Source organism: Salmo salar, unplaced genomic scaffold (assembly GCF_905237065.1).
Source record: "Salmo salar unplaced genomic scaffold, Ssal_v3.1, whole genome shotgun sequence".
Classification (NCBI taxonomy): Eukaryota; Metazoa; Chordata; class Actinopteri; order Salmoniformes; family Salmonidae; genus Salmo; species Salmo salar.
The window spans coordinates 83,610-102,500 of NW_025548267.1; the positions used below are offsets into that span (position 1 = coordinate 83,610).

Sequence of the window (18,891 nt, forward strand, 5' to 3'; positions counted from 1 at the left end):
TGGTAGTAGAATCCTTGGTAGTAGAATCCTTGGTAGAAGAATCCTTGGTAGTAGAATCCTTGGTAGTAGAATCCTTGGTAGTAGAATCCTTGGTAGTAGAATCCTTGGTGTAAGAATCCTTGGTAGTAGAATCCTTGGTAGAAGAATCCTTGGTAGTAGAATCCTTGGCAGTAAGAATCCTTGGTAGTAGAATCCTTGGTAGTAGAATCCTTGGTAGTAGAATCCTTGTTAGTAAGAATCCTTGGTAGAAGAATCCTTGGTAGTAGAATCCTTGGTAGTAGAATCCTTGTTAGTAAGAATCCTTGGTAGAAGAATCCTTGGTAGTAGAATCCTTGGTAGTAGAATCCTTGGTAGAAGAATCCTTGGTAGTAGAATCCTTGGTAGTAGAATCCTTGGTAGTAGAATCCTTGGTAGTAGAATCCTTGGTAGAAGAATCCTTGGTAGTAGAATCCTTGGTAGTAGAATCCTTGGTAGAAGAATCCTTGGTAGTAGAATCCTTGGTAGTAGAATCCTTGGTAGTAGAATCCTTGGTAGTAAAATCCTTGGTAGTAGAATCCTTGGCAGTAAGAATCCTTGGTAGTAGAATCCTTGGCAGTAAGAATCCTTGGTAGTAGAATCCTTGGTAGTAGAATCCTTGGTAGTTAGAATCCTTGGTAGGAGAATCCTTGGTAGTAGAATCCTTGGTAGTTAGAATCCTTGGAAGTAAGAATCCTTGGTAGTAGAATCCTTGGTAGTAAGAATCCTTGGTAGTAGAATCCTTGGTAGTAGAATCCTTGGTAGTAAGAATCCTTGGTAGTAGAATCCTTGGGAGTAAGAATCCTTGGTAGTAGAATCCTTGGTAGTAGAATCCTTGGCAGTAAGAATCCTTGGTAGTAGAATCCTTGGTAGTAGAATCCTTGGTAGTAGAATCCTTGGTAGTAGAATCCTTGGTAGTAAGAATCCTTGGTAGAAGAATCCTTGGTAGTAGAATACTTGGTAGTAGAATCCTTGGTAGTAGAATCCTTGGTAGTAGAATCCTTGGTAGTAGAATCCTTGGTAGAAGAATCCTTGGTAGTAGAATCCTTGGTAGTAGAATCCTTGGTGGTAAGAATCCTTGGTAGAAGAATCCTTGGTAGTAGAATCCTTGGTAGTAGAATCCTTGGTAGTAGAATCCTTGGTAGAAGAATCCTTGGTAGTAAGAATCCCTTGGTAGAAATAATCCTTGGTAGTAGAATCCTTGGTAGTAAGAATCATTGGTAGTAGAATCCTTGTTAGAAGAATCCTTGGTAGTAGAATCCTTGGTAGAAGAATCCTTGGTAGAAGAATCCTTGGTAGTAGAATCCTTGGTAGTAGAATCCTTGGTAGTAGAATCCTTGGTAGTAGAATCCTTGGTAGAAGAATCCTTGGTAGTAGAATCCTTGGTAGTAGAATCCTTGGTAGTAAGAATCCTTGGTAGTAGAATCCTTGGTAGTAGAATCCTTGGTAGTAGAATCCTTGGTAGTAGAATCCTTGGTAGAAGAATCCTTGGTAGAAGAATCCTTGGTAGTAGAATCCTTGGTAGTAAGAATCCTTGGTAGTAGAATCCTTGGTAGGAGAATCCTTGGTAGTAAGAATCCTTGGTAGTAGAATCCTTGGTAGTAGAATCCTTGGTAGAAGAATCCTTGGTAGTAGAATCCTTGGTAGTAGAATCCTTGGTAGTAGAATCCTTGGTAGTAAGAATCCTTGGTAGTAGAGTCCTTGGTAGTAGAATCCTTGGTAGTAGAATCCTTGGTAGTAGAATTCTTGGTAGTAGAGTCCTTGGTAGTAGAATCCTTGGTAGTAGAATCCTTGGTAGTAGAATTCTTGGTAGTAGAATTCTTGGTAGTAGAATCCTTGGTAGTAGAATCCTTGGTAGTAGAATCCTTGGTAGTAGAATCCTTGGTAGTAGAATCCTTGGTAGTAAGAATCCTTGGTAGTAAAAAGTAGAATCCTTCCAGGTATTTTGTCCAAAATCAGGTTGTAGGTTTGGAGTGAATATTGTGTGTATCTTGTGTCCTTGACATTTTTTATTAAGTTTATTTTACATTTTGGTAAAAAAAAGAAATGCTGAAAGATTCAGGAGCTCATCTTCTCATGACCTCTCTATCTTTGCTTTATATAAACGTTATGTCATTTATTTATATAATCACATTTTATCTCTCCCTTCTCTCTCTCTCTCCCCCCCAGATCTCTCTCTTCCAGCATCTCTGATTGTCAGTCCTGACAGATCTCAGTTCTTTGAATATGAGTCTGTCTCTCTGAGCTGTGAGGTTCAGGGGAACTCTACTGGATGGAGAGTGGTGAGGAACACAGAGAGAGGAATCCTTTCAGAGTGTCATACTGACTGGGGAAAACAACAAGGGTCTTCATGCATTGTATCACTAATAACATCAGACAGTGGAGTGTACTGGTGTCAGTCTGGGTCTGGAGAACACAGCAATGATGTCAACATCACAGTACCTGGTATGTCCACAAACACCATCTACTAACATTATAGTGTGTAGTGGTTCATCTGGTTTCAGATAGCTGATGTTATGTTTATATATGATGTTTATATATTATATACAGCTGGAGCTGTGATCCTGGAGAGCCCTGTTTATATATGATGTTTATATATTATATACAGCTGGTGCTGTGATCCTGGAGAGCCCTGTTTATATATGATGTTTATATATTATATACAGCTGGTGCTGGGATCCTGGAGAGCCCTGTTTATATATTATGTTTATATATTATATACAGCTGGTGCTGTGATCCTGGAGAGACCTGTTTATATATTATATACAGCTGGTGCTGTGATCCTGGAGAGACCTGTTTATATATTATGTTTATATATTATATACAGCTGGTGCTGTGATCCTGGAGAGACCTGTTTATATATGATGTTTATATATTATATACAGCTGGAGCTGTGATCCTGGAGAGACCTGTTTATATATTATGTTTATATATTATATACAGCTGGTGCTGTGATCCTGGAGAGCCCTGTTTATATATTATGTTTATATATTATATACAGCTGGTGCTGTGATCCTGGAGAGACCTGTTTATATATTATATACAGCTGGTGCTGTGATCCTGGAGAGACCTGTTTATATATGATGTTTATATATTATATACAGCTGGTGCTGTGATCCTGGAGAGACCTGTTTATATATGATGTTTATATATTATATACAGCTGGAGCTGTGATCCTGGAGAGACCTGTTTATATATTATATACAGCTGGTGCTGTGATCCTGGAGAGACCTGTTTATAAATTATGTTTATATATTATATACAGCTGGAGCTGTGATCCTGGAGAGACCTGTTTATAAATTATGTTTATATATTATATACAGCTGGAGCTGTGATCCTGGAGAGACCTGTTTATAAATTATGTTTATATATTATATACAGCTGGTGCTGTGATCCTGGAGAGACCTGTTTATATATGATGTTTATATATTATATACAGCTGGTGCTGGGATCCTGGAGAGACCTGTTTATATATGATGTTTATATATTATATACAGCTGGAGCTGTGATCCTGGAGAGACCTGTTTATAAATTATGTTTATATATTATATACAGCTGGTGCTGTGATCCTGGAGAGACCTGTTTATATATGATGTTTATATATTATATACAGCTGGAGCTGGGATCCTGGAGAGACCTGTTTATATATTATATACAGCTGGTGCTGTGATCCTGGAGAGACCTGTTTATATATAATGTTTATATATTATATACAGCTGGTGCTATGATCCTGGAGAGACCTGTTTATAAATTATGTTTATATATTATATACAGCTGGTGCTGTGATCCTGGAGAGACCTGTTTATATATGATGTTTATATATTATATACAGCTGGAGCTGTGATCCTGGAGAGACCTGTTTATATATTATATACAGCTGGAGCTGTGATCCTGGAGAGCCCTGTTTATATATGATGTTTATATATTATATACAGCTGGTGCTGTGATCCTGGAGAGCCCTGTTTATATATGATGTTTATATATTATATACAGCTGGTGCTGGGATCCTGGAGAGCCCTGTTTATATATTATGTTTATATATTATATACAGCTGGTGCTGTGATCCTGGAGAGACCTGTTTATATATTATATACAGCTGGTGCTGTGATCCTGGAGAGACCTGTTTATATATTATGTTTATATATTATATACAGCTGGTGCTGTGATCCTGGAGAGACCTGTTTATATATGATGTTTATATATTATATACAGCTGGAGCTGTGATCCTGGAGAGACCTGTTTATATATTATGTTTATATATTATATACAGCTGGTGCTGTGATCCTGGAGAGCCCTGTTTATATATTATGTTTATATATTATATACAGCTGGTGCTGTGATCCTGGAGAGACCTGTTTATATATTATATACAGCTGGTGCTGTGATCCTGGAGAGACCTGTTTATATATGATGTTTATATATTATATACAGCTGGTGCTGTGATCCTGGAGAGACCTGTTTATATATGATGTTTATATATTATATACAGCTGGAGCTGTGATCCTGGAGAGACCTGTTTATATATTATATACAGCTGGTGCTGTGATCCTGGAGAGACCTGTTTATAAATTATGTTTATATATTATATACAGCTGGAGCTGTGATCCTGGAGAGACCTGTTTATAAATTATGTTTATATATTATATACAGCTGGAGCTGTGATCCTGGAGAGACCTGTTTATAAATTATGTTTATATATTATATACAGCTGGTGCTGTGATCCTGGAGAGACCTGTTTATATATGATGTTTATATATTATATACAGCTGGAGCTGGGATCCTGGAGAGACCTGTTTATATATTATATACAGCTGGAGCTGTGATCCTGGAGAGCCCTGTTTATATATGATGTTTATATATTATATACAGCTGGAGCTGTGATCCTTGGGAGCCTGAATCTGAATCTGGTGTAGACTGGTAGAACAAATCAAAGTTTAACTCAGATGTGATACTTTGGAATATATTACAATAGTACAGCTATCAGACAGATCTTCTCTCTCTTTCAAGTCAATTTAAGGGGGCTTTATTGGCATGGGAAACATATGTTAACATTTCCAAAGCAAGTGAAACAGATCATAAACAAAAGGAAAATAAACAATTAAAAAATGTACAGTAAACATTACACTCACAAATGTTACAAAGGAATAGAGACATTTAAATTGTCATTATGGGCAAATGGTTAAAGTACAAAAGGGAAAATGAATAAACATAAATATGGGTTGTATTTACAATGGTGTTTGTTCTTCACTGGTTGACCTTTTCTTGTGGCAACAGGTCACACATCTTGCTGCTGTGATTAAATACTGTGGTATTTCACCCAGTAGATATGGGAGTTTATCAAGATTGGGTTTGTTTTTAAATTATTTGTGGGTCTGTGTAATCTGAGGGAAATATGTGTCTCTAATATGGTTATATATTGGGCAGGAGATTAGGAAGTGCAGCTCAGTTTCCACCTCATTTTGTGGGCAGTGTTGCTCATAGCCTGTCTTCTCTTGAGAGCCAGGTCTGCCTACGGCGGCCTTCTCAATAGCAAGGCTATGCTCACGGAGTCTGTACATAGTCAAAGCTTTCCTTAAGTTTGGGTCAGTCACAGTGGTCAGGTATTCTGCCTCTGTGTTCTCTCTGTTTAGGGCCAAATAGCATTCTAGTTTCCAAATTTTTGTTGTTAATTCTTTCCAATGTGTCAAGTAGTTATCTTTTTGTTTTCTCATGATTTGATTGGGTCTAATTGTGTGTGTCTTGCTCTCTCTTTCTCAGATCTCTCTGTTCCAGCCTCTCTGAGTGTCAGTCCTGACAGATCTCAGTTCTTTGAATATGAGTCTGTCTCTCTGAGCTGTGAGGTTCAGGGGAACTCTACTGGATGGAGAGTGGTGAGGAACACATCGAGAGTAATCCTTTCAGAGTGTAATACTGACTGGGGAAAACAACAAGGGTCTTCATGCATCACGTCACTAATAACATCAGACAGTGGAGTGTACTGGTGTGAGTCTGGGTCTGGAGAACACAGCAATGCTGTCAACATCACAGTACATGGTATGTCCACAAACACCATCTACTAACAATATAGTGTTTAGTGGTTCATCTGGTTTCAGATAGCTGATGTTATGTTTATATATGATGTTTATATATTATATACAGCTGGAGCTATGATCCTGGAGAGACCTGTTTATATATGATGTTTATATATTATATACAGATGGAGGTGTGATCCTGGAGAGACCTGTTTATATATGATGTTTATATATTATATACAGCTGGTGCTGTGATCCTGGAGAGCCCTGTTTATATATGATGTTTATATATTATATACAGCTGGTGCTGTGATCCTGGAGAGACCTGTTTATATATGATGTTTATATATTATATACAGCTGGAGCTGTGATCCTGGAGAGACCTGTTTATATATGATGTTTATATATTATATACAGCTGGAGCTGTGATCCTGGAGAGACCTGTTTATATATGATGTTTATATATTATATACAGCTGGAGCTGTGATCCTGGAGAGCCCTGTTTATATATGATGTTTATATATTATATACAGCTGGAGCTGTGATCCTGGAGAGCCCTGCCCTTCCTGTGACTGAGGGAGATTCTGTGACTCTGCGCTGCAGATATCAGGGAACTCCCTCTGACCTCACAGCTGATTTCTACAAAGATGGATCCCTCATCAGGACTGAGACTACAGGAGAGATGACCATCCCTGCAGTATCCAAGTCAGATGAAGGACTCTACAAGTGTACCAACTCTGAAGGAGAATCACCAGAGAGCTGGATTACTGTGACAGGTGAGAGTTATAAGATACAACATTTAACCCTTTTCCATTTCAATATAGTATGATATACTACACAGGGGCACCGTCAGGGATTTTGGGCCCCATGAAAAGATATCATATTGGTAACCACCAGAACCCAATTGACCCACTCAAAGCTTTAAAAAACTCTACCTTTGCAACTCTTTTGTAGTCCAATATTTACTGTATAATATTTACTGACAGTGAGCTGTGAAAGTATAACACTAATAATGCAGATTTAGTATGAATAGCTAAAAGAGGAGCGAAATGAAAACTCCAAATGTTCTGTGAAGCAACTAATGTTATGGGAGCAAAAGTAGCCTATTTTAATTTCCTCCACTCACGGACTATACCTTCCTTCGGCCTCTTTTCTTTCTTTTCGTTTTTTGGAAGATTTTTCTTCGACAAATCACTGCTAGCAAGTACCTGTGTTGGGGGCAGCACCGAACCATTTCATGTAAATAGGGGGCAGAGGCTGAATGTTTACTTTTAGCAAAAAACAGGAAAAGAAATAGAAACCGATAGTTTTACTAATGATGATCATTTTTCATATTGAATGTAGATATTTAAATCATAGTTTAAGGACAGTTTTTTCTAGTGCTGTCCTAAATGTGTAATTCTCTTTTCTTTTCTACTTTTTCCCCAGATAATAGTCCCTCATCCTCCTTCACTCCATCCTCCTCTCCCCCCGTCTCTCCTCCCTCCTCTCTCCTCCCCTCCTCTCTCATCCTCCCTCTGTCTGTCTCTGGGTTGGTGGCTGCTCTCTCCATCTCTCTGATCATTCTACTGGTCCTGTTCTGCAAGAAGAGGAACAAACATGTAGCAGCTGAACCCAGAGATGTTACCTATGCTGACGTCAGAATCACACAGGACCCAGAACCCAGGAGAAGGAGAGGTACACACACACACACACACACACACACACACACACACACACACACACACACACACACACACACACACACACACACACACACACACACACAGTACAGTGTCTTTATGTCTTTAACCCATTGTCTCGTCTCCTCCAGAGAAGTCTCCAGGAGCTGATCCAGTCTACTCTGCAGTGAAGACCTCCAACACCACAGGTACTGTAGTACTGTATAACACCACAGGTACTGTAGTACTGTATAACACCACAGGTACTGTAGTACTGTATAACACCACAGGTACTGTAGTACTGAATAACACTATAACACCACAGGTACTGTAGTACTGAATAACACTATAACACCACAGGTACTGTAGTACTGAATAACACCACAGGTACTGTAATACTGTATAACACTATAACACTACAGGTACTGTAATACTGTATAACACTATAACACCACAGGTACTGTAGTACTGAATAACACTATAACACCACAGGTACTGTAGTACTGAATAACACCACAGGTACTGTAATACTGTATAACACTATAACACTACAGGTACTGTAATACTGTATAACACTATAACACCACAGGTACTGTAGTACTGTATAACACTATAACACCACAGGTACTGTAGTACTGTATAACACTACAACACCACAGGTACTGTAATACTGTATAACACTATAACACCACAGGTACTGTAGTACTGAATAACACCACAGGTACTGTAGTACTGTATAACACTATAACACCACAGGTACTGTAGTACTGAATAACACTATAACACCACAGGTACTGTAGTACTGTATAACACTATAACACCACAGGTACTGTAGTACTGTATAACACTATAACACCACAGGTACTGTAATACTGAATAACACTATAACACCACAGGTACTGTAGTACTGAATAACACTATAACACCACAGGTACTGTAATACTGTATAACACTATAACACCACAGGTACTGTAGTACTGTATAACACTATAACACTACAGGTACTGTAATACTGTATAACACCACAGGTACTGTAGTACTGAATAACACTAACATCACAGGTACTGTAATACTGTATAACACTATAACACCACAGGTACTGTAGTACTGTATAACACTATAACACCACAGGTACTGTAGTACTGAATAACACTATAACACCACAGGTACTGTAGTACTGTATAACACTACAACACCACAGGTACTGTAATACTGTATAACACTATAACACCACAGGTACTGTAATACTGTATAACACCACAGGTACTGTAGTACTGTATAACACTATAACACCACAGGTACTGTAGTACTGAATAACACTATAACACCACAGGTACTGTAGTACTGTATAACACTATAACACCACAGGTACTGTAGTACTGTATAACACTATAACACCACAGGTACTGTAGTAATGTATAACACTATAACACCACAGGTACTGTAGTACTGTATAACACCACAGGTACTGAAATACTGTATAACACTATAACACCACAGGTACTGTAGTACTGTATAACACCACAGGTACTGAAATACTGTATAACACTATAACACCACAGGTACTGTAGTACTGAATAACACTATAACACCACAGGTACTGTAATACTGTATAACACTACAACACCACAGGTACTGTAGTACTGTATAACACTATAACACCAGAGGTACTGTAGTACTGAATAACACTATAACACCACAGGTACTGTAATACTGAATAACACTATAACACCACAGGTACTGTAGTACTGAATAACACTATAACACCACAGGTACTGTAGTACTGAATAACACTATAACACCACAGGTACTGTAGTACTGTATAACACTATAACACCACAGGTACTGTAGTACTGAATAACACTATAACACCACAGGTACTGTAGTACTGAATAACACTATAACACCACAGGTACTGTAGTACTGTATAACACTACAACACCACAGGTACTGAAATACTGTATAACACCACAGGTACTGTAGTACTGAATAACACTATAACACCACAGGTACTGTAGTACTGAATAACACTGTAACACCACAGGTACTGTAATACTGTATAACACTACAACACCACAGGTACTGTAGTACTGAATAACACTATAACACCACAGGTACTGTAGTACTGAATAACACTATAACACCACAGGTACTGTAGTACTGTATAACACTATAACACCACAGGTACTGTAATACTGTATAACACTATAACACCACAGGTACTGTAGTACTGTATAACACTATAACACTACAGGTACTGTAATACTGTATAACACCACAGGTACTGTAGTACTGAATAACACTAACATCACAGGTACTGTAATACTGTATAACACTATAACACCACAGGTACTGTAGTACTGAATAACACTATAACACCACAGGTACTGTAATACTGTATAACACTATAACACCACAGATGTTAATATCCTCTCTCTCTCCTCTGTTTAGTTCCAGGTGGATCTGGTCCAGTCTGTGTTAATATCCTCTCTCTCTCCTGTGTTTAGTTCCAGGTGGATCTGGTCCAGTCTGTGTTAACCTCTTGGGGCTAGGTGGGACGCTAGCGTGCCACCTGTGGTGCACTCCATCAACAGCAGGTGCATTTCAAGAGCGGCAAATTTGAATCCAAATAAATGTCAAAATTCAAATTTTTCAAAAATACAACTATGTTACACCATTTGAAAGATAAACATCTCCTTAATCTAACCACGTTTTACGATTTCAAAAAGGTTTTACGGCGAAAGCATAAATTTAGAGTATGTTAGGACAGTACATTTACAAGAGTTGTGTGTAATGTTTTGTCAAGTCAAAGACAGGGTCACCAAAACCATAAAACCAGCTAAAATGATACACTAACCTTTTACAATCTCCATCAGATGACACTCCTAGGACATTATGTTAGACAATGCATGCATTTTTAGTTCTATCAAGTTCATATTTATATACAAAAACAGCGTTTTACTATGGCATTGATGTTGAGGAAATCGTTTCCCTCCAATAACCGGCAGTCAAGTCAGCGTCAGAAATTAAATAATTAAAATTAGAAAACATTGGTAAAATATTATATTGTCATTTAAAGAATTATAGATTTACATCTTTTGAACGCAATCAACTTGCCAGATTTAAAAATAACCTTACTGGGAAATCACACTTTGCAATAATCTGAGCACTGTGCCCAGAAAAATACGCGTTGCGATACAGACTAGACGTCATGTTGGGGAGATCTAAAATCGAAAATACTATGTAAATAATCCATTACCTTTGATTCTCTTCATCAGATGTCACTTCCAGGTATCACAGGTCCATAACGAATGTAGTTTTGTTCAAAAAAGCTCATCATTTATGTCCAAAAATCTCCGTCTCGTTAGCACATGATGTAAGCCAGCCGGACTTCTCGTCATGAACGAGGGGAAAAAATATATTTCCGTTCGTTCAAACATGTCAAACGTTGTATAGCATAAATCATTAGGGCCTTTTTAACCAGAACATGAATAATATTCAAGGTGGACGAATGCATAGCCTTTTATAACGTATTGGAACGAGGGTACCCAACATGAAGTAGCGCGCCAGGTGTCTAATGGGACATCACCGTTCCATGGCTCTTGTTCGGTCAGATCTCCCTCCAGAAGACTCAAAACACTTTGTAAAGGCTGGTGACATCTAGTGGAAGCAATAGGAAGTGCCAAAATATTCCTAAACCCCTGTGTTTTTCAATGGGAGAGGTTTAAAGTCAATACAACACATCAGGTATCCACTTCCTGTCAGAAAATGTCTCAGGGTTTTGCCTGCCAAATGAGTTCTGTTATACTCACAGACACCATTCAAACAGTTTTGGAAACTTTAGAGTGTTTTCTATCCATATATAATAAGTATATGCATATTCTAGTTACTGGGTAGGATTAGTAACCAGATTAAATCGGGTACATTTTTTTTATCCAGACGTGCAAATGCTGCCCCCTAGACCCAACAGGTTAATATCCTCTCTCTCTCCTGTGTTTAGTTCCAGGTGGATCTGGTCCAGTCTGTGTTAATATCCTCTCTCTCTCCTGTGTTTAGTTCCAGGTGGATCTGGTCCAGTCTGTGTTAATATCCTCTCTCTCTCTCTCTCCTGTGTTTAGTTCCAGGTGGATCTGGTCCAGTCTGTGTTAATATCCTCTCTCTCTCTCCTGTGTTTAGTTCCAGGTGGATCTGGTCCAGTCTGTGTTAATATCCTCTCTCTCTCCTGTGTTTAGTTCCAGGTGGATCTGGTCCAGTCTGTGTTAATATCCTCTCTCCTGTGTTTAGTTCCAGGTGGATCTGGTCCAGTCTGTGTTAATATCCTCTCTCCTGTGTTTAGTTCCAGGTGGATCTGGTCCAGTCTGTGTTAATATCCTCTCTCTCTCCTGTGTTTAGTTCCAGGTGGATCTGGTCCAGTCTGAGTTAATATCCTCTCTCTCTTCTGTGTTTAGTTCCAGCTGGATCTGGTCCAGTCTGTGTTAATATCCTCTCTCTCTCTCCTGTGTTTAGTTCCAGGTGGATCTGGTCCAATCTGTGTTAATATCCTCTCTCTCTCTCCTGTGTTTAGTTCCAGGTGGATCTGGTCCAGTCTGTGTTAATATCCTCTCTCTCTCTCCTGTGTTTAGTTCCAGGTGGATCTGGTCCAGTCTGTGTTAATATCCTCTCTCTCTCTCCTGTGTTTAGTTCCAGGTGGATCTGGTCCAGTCTGTGTTAATATCCTCTCTCTCTCCTGTGTTTTGTTCCAGGTGGATCTGGTCCAGTCTGTGTTAATATCCTCTCTCTCTCCTGTGTTTAGTTCCAGGTGGATCTGGTCCAGTCTGTGTTAATATCCTCTCTCTCTCCTGTGTTTAGTTCCAGGTGGATCTGGTCCAGTCTGTGTTAATATCCTCTCTCTCTCTCCTGTGTTTAGTTCCAGGTGGATCTGGTCCAGTCTGTGTTAATATCCTCTCTCTCTCTCCTGTGTTTAGTTCCAGGTGGATCTGGTCCAGGTGAAGTGACCTATGCTGACATCAACCACACAGAGAAGAGACAACACAATAGGAGGAGAGGTAGGAGGAAGGGAGAGGCCAACAACACTCCCCTCATCTTTCTGGAGTAAAATATATGTTTTTACCGTGTTTTTAACAATAGTTGTGACCTATTTATGTGTTTCTTTCAGAGAACGTCGTTCCAGACCCTGTCTTCTCAGCAGTGAAGACAGACAGACAGAGATACAGGTCAGAAGGTCGTTCCAGACCCTGTCTACTCACAGACAGACAGACAGACTCACAGACTGTTATGAATGATGTAGCATGTTGTGTTTGTTATGAATGATGTAGCATGTTGTGTTATGAATGATGTAGCATGTAGTGTTATGAATGATGTAGCATGTTGTGTTATGAATATTGTAGCATGTTGTGTTATGAATGATGTAGCATGTTGTGTTATGAATGATGTAGCCTGTTGTGTTTGTTATGAATGATGTAGCATGTAGTGTTATGAATGATGTAGCATGTTGTGTTATAAATGATGTAGCATGTTGTGTTATGAATGATGTAGCATGTTGTGTTATGAATGATGTAGCATGTAGTGTTATGAATGATGTAGCATGTTGTGTTATTAATGATGTAGCATGTTGTGTTGTGTTATGAATGATGTAGCATGTTGTGTTATGAATGATGTAGCATGTTGTGTTTGCTATGAAGGATGTAGCATGTTATGTTTGCTATGAAGGATGTAGCATGTTGTGTTTGTTATGAATGATGTAGCATGTTGTGTTTGTTATGAATGATGTAGCATGTTGTGTTATGGATGATGAAGCATGTTGTGTTATGAATGATGTAGAATGTTGTGTTTGTTATGAATGATGTAGCATCTTGTGTTTGTTATGAATGATGTAGCATGTTGTGTTTGTTATGAATGATGTAGCATGTTGTGTTATGAATGATGTAGCATGTTGTGTTTGTTATGAATGATATAGCATGTTGTGTTTGTTATGAATGATGTAGCATGTTGTGTTGTGAATGATGTAGCATGTTGTGTTTGTTATGAATGATGTAGCATGTTGTGTTGTGAATGATGTAGCATGTTGTGTTTTATGAATGATGTAGCATGTTGTGTTTGTTATGAATGATGTAGCATGTTGTGTTGTGAATGATGTAGCATGTTGTGTTTTATGAATGATGTAGCATGTTGTGTTTGTAATGAATGATGTAGCATGTTGTGTTTGTTATGAATGATGTAGCATGTTGTGTTATGAATGATGTAGCATGTTGTGTTGTGAATGATGTAGCATGTTGTGTTATGAATGATGTAGCATGTTGTGTTTGTTATGAATGATGTAGCATGTTGTGTTATGAATGATGTAGCATGTTGTGTTATGAATGATGTAGCATGTTGTGTTATGAATGATGTAGCATGTTGTGTTATGAATGATGTAGCATGTTGTGTTATGAATGATGTAGCATATTGTATTTGTTATGAATGATGTATAATGTTGTGATTGTTGTTCGGATGGGACGTTAAAAGTTCCCATGGCACTTATCGTAAGAGTAGGGGTGTTAACCCCGGTGTCCTGGCTAAATTTCCCAGCTGTCCCTCATACCATCATGGCCACCTAATCATCCCCAGTTTACAATTGTCTCATTCATCCCCTGTAACTATTCCCCAGGTCGTTGCTGTAAATGAGAACGTGTTCTCAGTCAACTTGCCTAGTAAAATAACGGTAAAATAAATAAATAGATCAAATAAATTAAGGATGTAGCCTGTTGTGAATGATGACTTCATGATGTCATCTATTTTGTGAAGTGCACCAGTCCCTCCTGCAGCAAAGCACCCCCACAACATGATGCTGCCACCCCCCTGCTTCATGGTTGGGATGGTGTTCTTCGGCTTGCAAGCCTCCCCGTTTTTCCTCCAAACATAACGATGGTCATTATGGCGAAAGAGTTCTATTTTTGTTACATCAGACCAGAGGACATTTCTCCAAAAAGTACAATCTTTGTCCCCATGTGCAGTTGCAAACCGTAGTCTGGCTTTTTTATGGCGGTTTTGGAGCAGTGGCTTCTTCCTTGCTGAGCGACCTTTCAGGTTATGTTGATATAGGACTCGTTTTACTGTGGATAAGGATACTTTTGTTCCTGTGTCCTCAAGCATCTTCACAAGGTCCTTTGCTGTTGTTCTGGGATTGATTTGCACTTTTCGCACCAAATTACGTTTATCTCTAAGAGACAGAACGCGTCTCCTTCCTGAGCGGTATGACGGCTGTGTGGTCCCATGGTGTTTAGACTTGCATACTATTGTTTGTACAGATGAACCTGGTACTTTCAGGCTTTTGGAAATTGTTCCCAAGGATGAACCAGACTTGTGGAGGTCTACAATAGTTTTTTTTAGGTCTGGGCTGATTTCTTTTGATTTTCCCATGATGTCAAGCAAAGAGACACTGAGTTTGAAGGTAGGCCTTGAAATACATCCACAGGTACACCTCCAATTGACTCAAATTATGTCATTAGCCAATCAGAAGCTTCTAAAGCCATGACATAATTTTCTGGAATTTTCCAAGCTGTTTAAAGGCACAGTCAACTTAGTGAATGTAAACTTCTGACCCACTGGAATTGTGATACAGTGAATTATAAGTGAAATAATCTGTCTGTAAACAATTGGAAAAATTACTCATGTCATGCACAAAGTAGATGTCCTAACCAACTTGGCAAAACTATAGTTTGTTAACAAGAAATGTGTGGAGTGGTTGAAAAACAAGTTTTAATGACTCCAACCTAAGTGTATGTAAACTTCCGAATTCAACTGTTCGTGTTTTAAGATCTCTTTAAAATATTTCTACAGTTTCAGCCCCCCCCCCCTCAGGTTCTCTGTCAGGCTATTCCAGAGGCTGGGGGCATAGTAACTAAAGGCGGTCTCTCCATGCCTCCTGGTCCTAGGCTTTGGGATAGTTAAAAGGCCAGAGGACCTGAGGGACCTACTGGGGACATAAGTTAAAAGCATGTCTGACATGTATTGGGGTGCACAATCGTGGATTGATTTAAAAAACAATAAATTCTAAAACTGACAGGCAGCCAGTAAAGAGACCTTAAAACCGGTGTAATGTGTTCTCTGTCTGGTCTTGGTCAGTACCCTGCAGCATTCTGTATGTTTTACAGTACAGAGACCTTAAAACTGGTGTAATGTGTTCTCTGTCTGGTCTTGGTCAGTACCCTGCAGCATTCTGTATGTTTTACAGTACAGAGACCTTAAAACCGGTGTAATGTGTTCTCTGTCTGGTCTTGGTCAGTACCCTGCAGCATTCTGTATGTTTTACAGTACAGAGACCTTAAAACCGGTGTAATGTGTTCTCTGTCTGGTCTTGGTCAGTACCCTGCAGCATTCTGTATGTTTAGCAGTTGATCAATGGCTTTCTTGGGTAGACCAGACAGGAGAGCATTACAGTAGTCAAGCCTGTTTGTAATAAAAGCATGGATGAGTCTCTGTATCAGCCTGAGAAAGAAACGGCTGCAACTTGGCAACGTTCCTCAGGTGGTAAAAAGCTATTTTGGTCACATTCCTAACGTGTGACTCGAAATTTAGTTGAGACTCTAAAATAACACCTAGGTTTTTTACATATATTAACTAGACAGTACAGGACTGATAACCCTGCCAAGGGGTAATATATATTAACTAGACAGTACAGGGCTGATAACCCTGCCAAGGGGTAATATATATTAACTAGACAGTACAGGACTGATAACCCTGCCAAGGGGTAACATATATTAACTAGACAGTACAGGACTGATAACCCTGCCAAGGGGTAATATATATTAACCAGACAGTACAGGACTGATAACCCTGCCAAGGGGTAACATATATTAACTAGACAGTACAGGACTGATAACCCTGCCAAGGGGTAACATATATTAACTAGACAGTACAGGACTGATAACCCTGCCAAGGGGTAACATATATTAACTAGACAGGACAGGACTGATAACCCTGCCAAGGGGTAACATATATTAACTGGACAGGACTGATAACCCTGCCAAGGGGTAATATATATTAACTAGACAGGACTGATAACCCTGCCAAGGGGTAACATATATTAACTAGACAGGACTGATAACCCTGCCAAGGGGTAACATATATTAACTAGACAGGACTGATAACCCTGCCAAGGGGTAACATATATTAACTAGACAGTACAGGACTGATAACCCTGCCAAGGGGTAACATATATTAACTAGACAGTACAGGACTGATAACCCTGCCAAGGGGTAACATATATTAACTAGACAGTACAGGACTGATAACCCTGCCAAGGGGTAACATATATTAACTAGAAGTACAGGACTGATAACCCTGCCAAGGGGTAACATATATTAACTAGACAGTACAGGACTGATAACCCTGCCAAGGGGTAACATATATTAACTAGACAGTACAGGACTGATAACCCTGCCAAGGGGTAATATATATTAACCAGACAGTACAGGACTGATAACCCTGCCAAGGGGTAACATATATTAACTAGACAGGACTGATAACCCTGCCAAGGGGTAACATATATTAACTAGACAGGACAGGACTGATAACCCTGCCAAGGGGTAACATATATTAACTGGACAGTACAGGACTGATAACCCTGCCAAGGGGTAACATATATTAACTAGACAGGACTGATAACCCTGCCAAGGGGTAACATATATTAACTAGACAGACAGGACTGATAACCCTGCCAAGGGGTAACATATATTAACTAGAGTACAGGACTGATAACCCTGCCAAGGGGTAACATATATTAACTAGAAGTACAGGACTGATAACCCTGCCAAGGGGTAACATATATTAACTAGACAGGACTGATAACCCTGCCAAGGGGTAAGATATATTAACTAGAAGTACAGGACTGATAACCCTGCCAAGGGGTAACATATATTAACTAGACAACAGGACTGATAACCCTGCCAAGGGGTAACATATATTAACTAGACAGGACTGATAACCCTGCCAAGGGGTAACATATATTAACTAGACAGGACTGATAACCCTGCCAAGGGGTAACATATATTAACTAGACAGGACTGATAACCCTGCCAAGGGGTAACATATATTAACTAGACAGGACTGATAACCCTGCCAAGGGGTAACATATATTAACTAGACAGGACTGATAACCCTGCCAAGGGGTAACATATATTAACTAGACAGGACTGATAACCCTGCCAAGGGGTAACATATATTAACTAGACAGGACTGATAACCCTGCCAAGGGGTAACATATATTAACTAGACAGGACTGATAACCCTGCCAAGGGGTAACATATATTAACTAGACAGGACTGATAACCCTGCCAAGGGGTAACATATATTAACTAGACAGGACTGGACTGATAACCCTGCCAAGGGGTAACATATATTAACTAGACAGACAGGACTGATAACCCTGCCAAGGGGTAACATATATTAACTAGACAGGACTGATAACCCTGCCAAGGGGTAACATATATTAACTAGACAGGACTGATAACCCTGCCAAGGGGTAACATATATTAACTAGACAGGACTGGACTGATAACCCTGCCAAGGGGTAACATATATTAACTAGACAGTACAGGACTGATAACCCTGCCAAGGGGTAACATATATTAACTAGACAGGACTGATAACCCTGCCAAGGGGTAACATATATTAACTAGACAGGACTGATAACCCTGCCAAGGGGTAACATATATTAACTAGACAGGACAGGACTGATAACCCTGCCAAGGGGTAACATATATTAACTAGACAGTACAGGACTGATAACCCTGCCAAGGGGTAACATATATTAACTAGACAGTACAGGACTGATAACCCTGCCAAGGGGTAACATATATTAACTAGACAGGACTGATAACCCTGCCAAGGGGTAACATATATTAACTAGACAGGACTGATAACCCTGCCAAGGGGTAACATATATTAACTAGACAGTACAGGACTGATAACCCTGCCAAGGGGTAACATATATTAACTAGACAGTACAGGACTGATAACCCTGCCAAGGGGTAACATATATTAACTAGACAGGACTGATAACCCTGCCAAGGGGTAATATATATTAACTAGACAGTACAGGACTGATAACCCTGCCAAGGGGTAACATATATTAACTAGACAGGACTGATAACCCTGCCAAGGGGTAACATATATTAACTAGACAGGACTGGACTGATAACCCTGCCAAGGGGTAACATATATTA

General features: G+C 39.3%; 1 protein-coding gene across 2 annotated transcripts in view; it reads left to right on the forward strand.

The window, feature by feature from the left end:
• The window catches only part of LOC123732823 (low affinity immunoglobulin gamma Fc region receptor III), a 63,003-nt gene that overhangs the window by 37,017 nt on the left and 7,095 nt on the right, over positions 1-18,891 (forward strand). Inside the window, exons 3-9 of one of the 2 annotated variants that reach the window (XM_045712123.1) lie at positions 2,185-2,460; positions 5,773-6,048; positions 6,560-6,802; positions 7,455-7,703; positions 7,840-7,896; positions 12,652-12,732; positions 12,843-12,900. In XM_045712123.1, coding sequence (XP_045568079.1) covers positions 2,185-2,460; positions 5,773-6,048; positions 6,560-6,802; positions 7,455-7,703; positions 7,840-7,896; positions 12,652-12,732; positions 12,843-12,900 — 1,240 coding nt within the window. The remainder of the gene's footprint in view (positions 1-2,184; positions 2,461-5,772; positions 6,049-6,559; positions 6,803-7,454; positions 7,704-7,839; positions 7,897-12,651; positions 12,733-12,842; positions 12,901-18,891) is intronic. The other variant, XM_045712124.1, reaches the window with a different exon arrangement.